Source organism: Protopterus annectens, chromosome 7.part0 (assembly GCF_019279795.1).
Source record: "Protopterus annectens isolate FY-2018-M chromosome 7.part0, PAN1.0, whole genome shotgun sequence".
Classification (NCBI taxonomy): Eukaryota; Metazoa; Chordata; order Ceratodontiformes; family Protopteridae; genus Protopterus; species Protopterus annectens.
The window spans coordinates 890900787-890913296 of record NC_056739.1 but is presented as its reverse complement, the minus strand read 5'-3'; the positions used below and the strand labels follow the sequence as shown (position 1 = coordinate 890913296).

General features: G+C 40.4%; 1 protein-coding gene across 1 annotated transcript in view; it reads right to left on the bottom strand.

The window, feature by feature from the left end:
- Positions 1-4458: 4458 nt before the first annotated feature.
- ETFA (electron transfer flavoprotein subunit alpha) overlaps positions 4459-12510 on the bottom strand; it is a gene marked incomplete at its 3' end in the record, with an annotated part of 355222 nt that continues 347170 nt past the window's right edge. Inside the window, 2 exon segments of the mRNA XM_044077468.1 lie at positions 4459-4539; positions 7696-7761. Of these exon segments, the coding sequence (XP_043933403.1) occupies positions 4459-4539; positions 7696-7761 (147 nt within the window).

Genomic DNA, 12510 nt, shown 5'->3' with positions numbered 1-12510 from the left:
AGAGAGACACACACAGACAGAGAGAGACAGAGAGAGAGACACAGACAGAGAGAGAGAGAGGGAGAGAGAGAGAGACAGACACACAGAGAGACAGACACACAGAGAGACAGACACACAGAGACAGACACACAGAGACAGACACACAGAGACAGACACACAGAGAGACAGACACACAGAGGGGAAAGAGATGAATGGCAGAGGCCATGGATCTAAGGGCTCGAAGAACCAAGTGAACCGTGGGACACAACAGGTCTAATATCTGCATGACCTGTTCCCAGATCAACTGAACTCTTTATAGAGGTAATGCTGCAATCTCTGAAACGGAGTGTAACAGAACTCCTATGAACTCCAGCTGTTGTGTGGGGACCAGACTGGATTTTGAATGTTTGACAGTGATCCCTACCTGATGGAAGAGGGGAAGAACAGAATGGATCCACTGTAGCAGTTGATGCCTTGAAGGTGTTGTGAGGAGTCAATCGTTGAGGTATGGAAAGACCTGAAAAAAAATGTGCAGCCGCAGGTGAGCCACTACCACTTCCATACATTTGGTGAACACCCAGGGGCGTGTGGTGAGACTGAAGGGTAGGGCTCTGAACTGGTAACGATTGGCCCCTAGCAAAGAACCAAAGATGTCTCCTGGAATGCCTGTCTATCTTGATGTGATAAGTAGGCATCCTGGAGATCTGAGTACATCCAACTGTCCTTGCTTAAGAGAGGCAGAATGGACTGAGCAGTGACTATCCAGAACTTTGACTTCTCGACTGAAAGATTGAGCTCACCGAGATCCAAAACAGGATGTAGATCCCAGTCTTTTTTGGCACTAAAAAGAAACAAGAATAAGTACCGGATCCTCTCTGTCCTGCTGGGACCTCTTGGATGACTCTTTTTTGAAGAAGCTATTGAACATCTTTGAAGGCAAACTCTCGCTGACTGGGTGGAACATCAGGGAGGTAACTTCTCATGGGAGGGGGTTCCAAAAAGAGAATGAAATAGGCCCTGGCCACACAGACGCGTGTGCGCACACACACAGAGACGCGCACAAAGGCGTGCACACATGCACACACAAGGCGCACACACGCACACAGAGGGGCACACACACGGGCACACAGAGGCGCACGGGCACACACATGCACACAGGGGCACACGCACACAGAGGCGCACACAGGCACACACACGCACACAGGGGCACACACTCACACAGGGGCACACACTCACACAGGGGGGCACACTCACACAGGGGCACACTCACACAGGGGCACACTCACACAGGGGCACACACTCACACAGGGGCACACACTCACACAGGGGCACACACTCACACAGGGGCACACACTCACACAGGGGCACACACTCACACAGGGGCACACACTCACACAGGGGCACACACTCACAGGGGCACGCACACTCACACACACAGAGACACACGCAAGCACACATGCACCAAGAGATGCGTGCGCACACAGACAGACACAAAAGCTCTAAAAGCCGAAGCCCTAAGAACAAAACTCACTAAAAGGCTAACCTAAGGGAGGGGAGGTACTGCAAGAAGGAATAACACTATAAACCCACTAACTACACTAACCAACTAACTAGCCAAAAAACTGAAGTAGAAAACACTTATCTGCAGCTAGAGCCAAGGAATCGCTTTTGCACAGAATCACAGCAAATGAGATCTAGGGGTTAGAGGGCACTAGGACATCATGAGAGAGGGAGGAGCAAGAGCCTTGGATCTGTTTGTAGTATGTTGCCGGCTCGGATCAGATATCAGATCCTATATCCTATGGTGATGAACAATGACATTAATTTTTTTTGATCTGATGTTATCAGTCTACAATAGCAAACATGAGAATATTTAAGTGTCAGAATCAGTGAAAGGCTCTGAATTATTAAACACTAATAGAACACAAGTGCTTCCAAAGACTACTGTTGTCAGAGAAGTTGCACACAATACAGCTGACTGCAACCATCCACACAATCTGCTCTGTTGCCCACATATACCAATAAAAGAATTAATATCCCAAATGAGCAAAAAGAAAATCAAACTTATGACTGGTAGAGTTAGGACTGGTAGAAGTACAAATAAATCTATGAGAGTACTGAAAGAGCTTCTTTACGAAAATCAAAAGGTCCATTTAGGAGATGTACCATGACAGGCCTTCTATTATCTTTTAATTCTGACCTTTTGATGAAAAGAGTGCCATGGAAATTGAGTCTGTGAAGCACATGTGGCAGTTTATGGGGCAGCAGCTGGATGCAACAGAAAGGTGAAAAGACAGTGGCAAAGCAACAGATGCTACCCAAACACTGAAATGGTATCTTGACAGAGCTCCTCAGCCAGTAACTACAAGGTGGGGTGGAAGATGGATGCCACTTTAACCACCTGGATGACCATAAGGAATGAAAGAAACCCATACTGTTGCATTAATGAATGCCTTGAAGGGTTACTGCTGCAAACAATAGAAAAAATAATGTGAGGTGAAGGCAATATCCAAGCTGAATCTCCAGCATGACAGGAAGCTGTAGTGTTGTGGAAAGAAAAATCGATCCAATAACTTGTTAGTATAACTGTGATTATTTTGGTTGTATTAATATGGAGCTTTTCTCCCTGATACTCCTCTGAAAAAGGGCTCTGGCTCAGTCAAACATTCTCAGTCAACAAAAGCAAAATAAAATAAATAAATAAGCTAAAGTGGACCGGTGGGGGGCAGATGAAGAGGAGAGAGTCACTTGCTTTAATGCAGCATCCTCCCCCTCTGCTGTACTGTCAGGTAAAAGAATAGCACACACTAAAAACATGGCAAACTAGTGAGGCACTCTAACAACTGTATTAACTAAAATCTGCTATATTAGAAGGGAGGGTCAGATTCTCCAGAGTACCAGGAATACACACACCTTTACTACACAGCCCAAAGTATATGGACATGAAAGCTAAGTCTGCAGACATCAGGGTCTATATTAAAACATCACAGTTTCAAAACTTCGAATGTTCTAATATCAACCCCTATTCAGAGAAAGCTGAAAACATCGAACATACAGAACAGTGAATTATTTCCTAGGTAAAAAATTTGCTGTTCCAAAACACATACACACAACACATGCACACCAAACAGCAATCCACACACATACACCTAAAATCTTACACCTAACCCTACACTAAACTATACACACACCACTAACTATCCACTTATCTTAACCCAAACCCTAAGGTCCATCACTATTGCACACTCACCTCACCCGCGCCCTAACCCTAACTCACCTACAACGCCCTAACCCTCATGTCCACACAATCACACACTTACCTGACCCGCGCCCTAACCCTAACTCACCTAACTCGCCCTAAACCTCATGTCCACACAATCGCACACATACCTAACCCACCCCCTCACCCTAACTCACATAACCCGCACTAACCCTCACTTCAACACAATCGCACACACATCTAACCCGAATACCCTAACCCTAACTAACCTAACCCGCACTCAATCACACACTTGAACCCGACCCATAACTTTCCACCACAGCGTTGAAAATACCAAAGCAACAGAAACGGACAACCAAATTCTTTCCCTAGGAAAAAATTTGGTTTTCTGTTGCTTCAGTATTTTCAGCTTTCGCTGAATAGGGGTCGATATTAGAACATTCGAAGTTTTGAAACATCTATGTTCTAATATAGATCCAAGACATTATACATGCTTACTTCAAATAGAGGAGGCTAAAGAGAATGGCAGAAATCAAATTCCAAACACACATTACATCAAAAGAAAATGTGGTCAGAAAACTGTGAACCTCAAGAGTGGCCAGCATCCTAATAGGTGGGTGGGTAAGGTTAGTGGGGATATCCAAATATATAATTTGTTGGATAAGTGAACATTACGGAAAGAGGGTACAGTCCTAGATGTGGACACCTTGACCTAAAGATAAGTGGGTGTACTTAACTTCTGGATGGGCAAATGGAGAAGCAAGGTGAGAGGGAGCCAAAATGTGGAAACTGCAGCCAAGGAAGAGGCAAAACATATGCCCTTTATGCTGGCTATATCAGCACAGATGCTTTCAGCAGCCAGGGTGGGTGGAAAGAGAAGCTCCTTTTCTGCCTAGCTGGGCAAAGCAGGAAGGGCATTGGAGTAGGTGACTCCTGAGGGAAAGTGGCGTGGAATGGAGAAAGAACAAGAATGGAATGCTCAATGTAAAAGCACCAAAATACTCAGAGGTGATCACAAAGTTAGAGCACTATTTTGTACTTACATGTTTTGCCAACACATATCCAAAGAACATAGTATACACAATGTTAAGCTCAACACATTAGTGTGTGTTTTAATACACAAACAGCATTCTGAAGTCTCCAAACACCTTCACAAAAAAGTTACATTAACTGAAACAACCAACACAAAAGCACAAAAGTTGCATCAAACTTCCTCTACTGTTTAAGGAATCTGATCAAAGTCAAATTTACAGGATTACCTTAAAGAGATCTGCTACTAAACCATAGTCCGCGACTTGGAAAATAGGTGCTTCTGGATCTTTATTAATGGCAACAATTGTCTAGAAAGGAGAAATAAAACTGCAAGTTAAATGTCAGCTAAGCATAACAAGGCAAATCTGGAGGGTGCGAGTAGTTCTCAAACCAGAGTTCTCTGTACAAACCAAGTATTCTACACTAATATGCTAAGCAAAATGTGTATTTTTACCAAAATTAGTTGGTAGGTGTGGAAAACTTTTCTTGGTGGATCTATGACTGGTTCATTCTCACTTCCACTCCAATTTGTCATTTTTTTTCTTCAAAACCCACCTTCAGCAGTTTACATTCCATACAAGTGATGTCATGATCCATGCTACAAAGAGAGCATTTCACTACAAATACTTCCTACAAATCAAGACAAAACAAAGTATTTTCACCTACACTGCTAAGATGAATATTTCTGCATTACATTTCCTCACACCCCTTGTAAAAGATGGACCTGAATATCTCCTATATCCCCCATACCAAATTTCCCTGCATCATTATAGGTAATACTAATAAAATGATTTAGGAGACCTGTGAGCAGTCTTATCAGGGAACAGCCAATATCAAACATCTGGAAAATGGCAATCATAGTTCTCCCAGACAAGGAAGGTGATTCGGCAGTCCTGGCAATTAGAAGTCTTTCTGCTCCACTTAGTGACAAAAATTTAGGTGAAAGCCTATCTACTACAGATTAACATCCAAAATGGAGACCTCTCTAATATGAAAGGATACCCACCATGATATATGGCACAGCTGCAAGGTTAATGAGATTCATAGAGCGTGCCCTGCAGGCCAATGAGCCAGATTTGTTATTAAGCCCTTCTGTAAGACCTCTCAAAAACTTCTTACACAGCCAAACTTACTCAGTTCACCAAAACAGCCTCCTGAGTAAATGCCTGTACTTCAAGATTAAGTTGTCCTTTGCTAGTGTGGTTCACTGACAATTTAAATGCTAAAATAGAAAATCCTCCAAGTTCTGTTTCTCCCATGGGGGGAGGGGGATGCAAGTTTACGGCTCTTAGACCATGTGTTGATAAACACTGCTGTTAATAGGCTCTGGGAACACTTAAAAGCACCAATATACAGTACATAGATTTCAGTGTACACGGACTCATTTATATTTGTTAATCAGGGTAACATACTTCTGCTCAAAGGCAAAAAGGAAAAGTTCATAGAAGAAAAAAAATCCACACTGCAGACAGAATTCAACATCCCTAAGATGATACCTATAGTTTGTAATCCAAGTCTACCCCCAACAAAGAAAACCAAAGTGATAACATCAGACAATTACATGAAGCAAACTTTGTAACTATCACCATGGACGGCGAGGCTGCAAGTACATATTCTCTTGCAAGTATGACTAGGCCAAAAATTGTTTTTAAAACATGAGGAAGAAAACACAACACACAATATTTACTGCAAAACTGAAATGGCTGGTCAGTTTACTGTTTAGGCTCGTACAACAGCCAAGACTGACTTGGGCAACAGGAATTTTCCTATGTTAACCTATGGGTTGAGTATCTTAACCCCACCACTCTATTACAACCTGATCTACATAGAGCGCCTTTACAACCATGTAAGGCAAGTTATGCCAGCATATGCTATTAAAAATCTCATCAATGCACTGCAGCAAAAACTATGAAATTGCTACCGTTACCATATACTCTGCCTCATGCAAAAACACACGGGCATCTTACCTGCAAGCCAGGCTCACAGAATTTTTCCCAAATTTGGGATAATAGCAATGGTACTAACCCCTACACTTACCTAAACAAAGTGAAGGTCTCTTATGTCTCAGAAACCAGGGAGTTTAGCACATACGCCTCAAATGTTAGCATGAAAAACCTTCCTACGATGTGTATATCCACTCCATACATATGACACCATTTAAAGTATTCCAAACAGCACATGAGTGCTTGGTCTCGCAGAAATGCTGGATAAACATTAATGCTGATGATTATTGATTACGTGAACCTGCATTACACTACTCAATGCATGCAATCCAAGAGTTTTATTTATTTTTATATAAGAACATTTAAAACTAACATGTTCATTCCATACTCACTGCAGGTGATCTACAAGAACTTACATGAAGCTGCAATCTCATGTGTCACTTAAAATCAGTAAATGCTACACAGCATGCAAGACACTACTTATATGTTAAACATGTCGATAGTAGACAATGAGCTAGCTGAACAGGCAGTAAACTACAGTCTAATTTTTGTTTTTGCAACTTTTCAAATATTCCATTGTTTTAAAAAAATCTCTGATGAAGCATTTACAACTGCTTAACCATGCATGTACATACAAATAGTTACACAAGTGAAAAATAAACAGATTTCTACACTGCACCCATCCCTTCAGACTAAAATGCTCAAAGTGTTCAATGAAATCTGCTGCACTAACTCCTAAACAAGCATTTTAATTTTGTATAGGTACAAATACCTAGAGCACCTCAAGCAAGTACCAAGGAAACGCTTGAGACAACTGTTACACAGCAGAATGATCAAAAGTTTTCCACAGAAATAATGCTTTTCTTTTATGCCGTTTGTAGGAAAAGGCAACAACAGTTTGTGTGTGTGGTTGCGGGTATGTAGGCAATTCAACATTTACATAGGTTCTTGACAATTTCTACTTATAACCCCAGAAGGGCAGTGCACACCCACCAGACAGCCTGTTACTAAAGCATGCGACTTAAGGGCAGAGGTTGTAATACAAAATCTCCTCTGCCAATCTCTGACAAAGTACAGTTAAACAGACTGCATATTCATATGTCACGCAGCTGTACGAGCCAAAAATTTATCGATCCTAAACTATTACAACATAGGCATAAGTTTTGTTTCAAGCACTTAATGACTATGGTAGTCAAGTCAAATTAGGTGGTTGTATCTTGATAGATTTTCTACTTTAGCTGCAGAAATTCTCCACATTATCAGCCATACTGAAAAATAACGAATCCTTTCCCAGTAAAAAGTGAAATAACTGCAGTATAAAACTAACTCAGGACACATGACAGCCAACAAAAATAAGAAAGACTTGAAATCTCTGATATCAGTGTCTTAAAATGGTATCACCTAGTAAAGGTTTAGAAATTAAATCAGTACATTTCTATACTATTAAATGTCCAGTGTAAAAAGAAACCTCCAGCACTACGTTGCATACTTTTCAAAGCAGAACGCAAATCAGGTACCCACCTTACTGTCTTTCATGCCAGCAAGATGCTGAATTGCTCCTGAGATACCAACTGCAATATACAGTTCCTATATAAGAAAATGAGAAATGCATTAGAAAACAATTTAGTTGTGTACTAATGTATGCTTTCACACTGTAAACAGGCAGTCAAAACTACTCCAAAAGATGAAGTCGTACAACAGGACAAGATAAGCAGAGAGATGTTTAGCTAATGGTGCATAGTACCAGTTATGTTAGACTACCTTTCTCTGGATTCATGTGATGTTTTTTTTGTGTAAAACAATGGGCCTATATGTTTATACCCAAATACACACAGTAGTGTGTGTACATATGTATGTCTGCATGTGTGTGTAAATCTACATGACATATGTACTGTTCTGTCTTTTTGCAGGCTCACAAAGTTGTAGTCTGCTTGCCTGCCTTACTTTAACAAATAAGTACATTTTTTCTTTATTTCTTATTCTGAGTGAAAGGCTACAATAGAGAGTGTTGGGAACTGGTAGTGTATTTATCATGACTACCTAACCTGTATCCTTTCTTGCTACTTATCTGATCTCCTTTAATAAACATGACAGTTTGACTATGCAAACCCATTTTGAGCAGAGGCCTATGAAAGAAATTACAAAAACAAGAGTTCAGTCCAACCAAAGCAAAACTTCTATGACAAGTATTCACACTGCTTATCTACCATCTGTTAATAATCAGTTTAAAGGCTCATCTAACCTGAATGATAGCAATGAGTAGGGAGTGAATGTGGTACTTTAAGTAATTTTGCATGAAGTAACAACCTACAATAACCACAGTGTTCACTTTTATCAAAACTCTTCTTGAAAGGTCTGAATATTCACTTAGAAAGCTGTACCACCTCACTGAAACATGCCAACTCATCTCAGCAGAGTTAATCACTTAGTATAGGGACAGTTATGTGTTAAAAGCAAATTAGACGGGCCAAATTGAGCTTTGCTCGGCATATCTAGCTTTTTGTCAACTGACACTAACACACTAGTGCTGGCTATACATTCTTCTTTATATTCTGAAACGGCAGCATTAAAGGTGAGATCACTCAAATTAAAATGATTTCCTTAATTATATCGCAGTATTAGTCTTCAAATTATGCTTCTATTCATGTCAAAAGCCTCCCTCACAACAGTAACCATTTCAAAGGCAGTGAAATCCTTGGAGAAGGTCTTAAGAGAAACATTACCCATTTAACAGGTGCACTTGAAGGTTCTTACCACAGAATGCCCATGAAGCAGAAGCCAGTGCTAATATGCAAGACCTGGAAAGATCATGCCCCTCCAGATGAAAGCCTTCAGGCCTATACCGGTAGACTATAAACGTCTGTTCCTCCAACAGAGATGGCCAATATTCATTACATTGTTCTGAAATCATCCTTAAAAATCACTTCATGAAGAATCTGCACAAGGACCAGCATTAGAAGAGGAAGGCTGTACAGCATTTGTCCTCTCTCACACCACAGTTTTATAGTGTCTTTTTACCTGTACTGAGAACTGAAAATGTCTTGTCCAAAAAAGGAAGGACTAGCATTTTTTTTTCTTTGCCTCACTTCTCTATGCACAACTCTTTCTACCGCATCAGTCTCTTTGGGTTTTTCATTTCAGGGCTATTTTTCTCCTGCATTTTAAAAATGAGAACATCATTTATTTATTTTTAACTAAACTTCTGATAAGTTCACACTTTTGTTCATTATGAGAGTTCTCTCATCATACCTTCTTCAGAAATCTTACAAAACCGTTTTTTCTCTCAAACACACACACAGACTTTACTGGGGTCAACAGCACAAAAAATTATCTGTACATTTCTATACGTGCTTTGATGGGATGCGACTCTGGGAAAAGGGCTTTTGTTACAAATGTGCAGAAAAAGTCCCGTGTCTATGCACTGGCGCAGAAGGAAACAACTGATGTGGAGCAACCCAGCAAAACCATTAATAGCATTTAACCTTAGTGAAAACTTCTTTCCAAAGGCTTGGGAACTGCATTTCTACAATGTAATGGTTAGAGTGGTAAAAGGATAACCAATGGAGGATCTGACTTCCTATAATAATTCAGAGGAAAAGCAGTCTGCAAACAGACAGAGCATTTATGAAGCCAGTGATAAAAGGTTCATGCTCAAGCAGGAGAAATTAGACAGTTTAGTACCACCTCGTTGCCTATGGGAATGAAGGTAGGCCTAGGCAAAATGCTACTAAAGTGGATAATAAATTCCATGGCTACATCTTAAAGACGTCAAACCTGGAGTCGGATTTGGACACTGCAAATCTGCTGGGTTGAACAAACTAAGAATTATCTAGGATTGTTTAAGGAAGTTGATGGTGATTTAAGTATTTTTACTTAACTTATTCATCTTTGTTATAGTCTCACACTTCCCCAAACCTGTCTGGTCTTAACATTCCCTCCAAAATTTGTACATATGGACAGCTGGGATTTGATTTCAGAAGAAACTCAGGATAAAGATCTGGATTGAAAACAATGCCCTTTTTGGGCAGAGGGAACAGTGTTGATAATTTTTTCTCTGAAGTATTCAGTTACAAGCTGTAACTGGAGGCAATGCTGGTATATAATCCAACCACCACCAGAGAGGACAGCCCTAAAACTGAATGTTGCCCTGATGCTTGATAACAAAACATAGCAAAGGATCACTGGGCTTAATGCCTGTACTTAAGACATTTTCCATGCTTTCCTTGACACCTTCTTTGTCAGCCCCTGTGGTTGGCATAACCTGCTGTTAGGAACAGCATGATAAAACTACTCATCAAAAAACACATTCTAGTCATTTTATGTACTTCTCTCTCCCTTATACATGCTGACCATCTGATCCACTATCTCAGCTATGCTGATTTTCCCCCCACATATACATGTTATACAATTTATGCAACATACATATATTTACAAATATATATACACAGAGAAACAATGTGCAATGGGTGTGTATTTTTATATATATATATTATATATATATATATATATATATATATATATATATATATATTTTACACATACACACACAAAACCACAGATCTATTTCAGTAGATCGAACTTTTACTAGCTCGAACCACATATGGCCGAGACCATATATTCGAACTCATAAAAATTCGAACATTGATGTAAAACCACACAAAACTAAACATCTATAGCAGGGGGGCTATGCCCCCCTGCACCCCACACACTCCCCTTACTTAAATATGCCAACTCTGAGTTCGCACTACATTGCAGAAATGGGAAATCTTCTCTTTCCGCTCTGTACAGAGATCTCCATTCAGTCAGATCCGACTTTTACAAGTTCAAACATATGGTCCCAGCCATATGTGATTTGAACTTATAAACGTTCTATCTACTGAAGGGGACCCATACACACATACATATTTTACATGTATTTACACAAAACATACATATATAGTCATGCACACACATGTAAAATGCAAATATATAAAGCCATTAATACATATGCATCCAACTAAATGTGAAAGTGAATAATGAATATTGCCATAACTCCCCTCATTTACTACCAGCATAAAACTTCCCTGTCACATCATACCAGTGGCATGTTATAGTGGGCTGTACACACTGGTGGACAGTCCAATCAGGCTGTACAACATAAAAGTGAACTAATATTCAGAGTACACAGCACATAGGGTCATAAGATGCAAACTTTGACCATCTGAGAATCATATGACTCACTCCTGTGTCACAGAAAGCACTGCTCCATGCACACACAAGCCCGCGATGGCATACTCCTCACCCATTAAAAATCTACAGGTTACATATAGAAATATAAGGATGGGTGTGTGTGTGGGTATAACAATGATTAGCACTGTCCCATCTTCCCCAAATTACAGTTTCACTAATATGTGGGATCTCCTGCCAAGGAAAGCCCAATGTCTGGCCTGTATACCAAGGCCTTTACATCCTCCCAATGTCATATGTCAGATGTATGCTCCCAGCACAGGTGTAAGACAAAGGTGACATATGTATGCGCCATACTCAGAACTGAAGTGCACCAGGAAAACTAGAGCAACCCCAGAAAAGGGAACACACACATCCAGAAGGAAAGAGAAGAGAAAGTCAAAGACCCCTCGGCCAACAAAAGAATGTGAAAAAAGGGACTGAATACATCTGTTATGGTAAGATTTTTTTTTACACAACTGTGCTATGTCATTCCTTATCATGTCTGCAGTATTCATAACGTGCAAGATTACCAACACTACCGAAAAGGATGGGAGGAGGAAGGCACAGGGGAGTCATCCACAAGCTCATACAATAACCAAAAATCAACAAAAAACTAGGTGCTCTTTACAGATGTAAAAACTTCCTAACCAGCAAAAGTAAAGTTACCCTAGCTCGTACCCATCTTCTCTCTACCTTACTGTATGCTTCTCCTGTCCTAATTAATCTAAACAAGAGTGATTTAAACAAGCTGTAAGTATGCTACAACAAAAATAGCAAAATTTGCCACAAACTCCTACCGGGCCCACCACTGTCAGGCCCTTAAAACAGCATTCCTGTCTTGAACTCCTTAGCACCTTAGCTCTAAAACAACTTCTTCTAGCTCACCAAATACTGTATCAACCTGACAAAACTCCAGCCTTACAAGACCTGATCATCCTCTACTCTAATAACAGAGAACTTAGATCCACTAACAAGGCACTAATCACAATCTCCAAAAGCCATTACAGCTCTGGTGACTCTATTCTGGCAACACTGCCAAGAATTGGAACTCCCTACCACTACAAATTAGGTTACAACCTAACAAAACCATCTTCAAAAAACAGCTTATTTCCTACCTAAACAACTCCT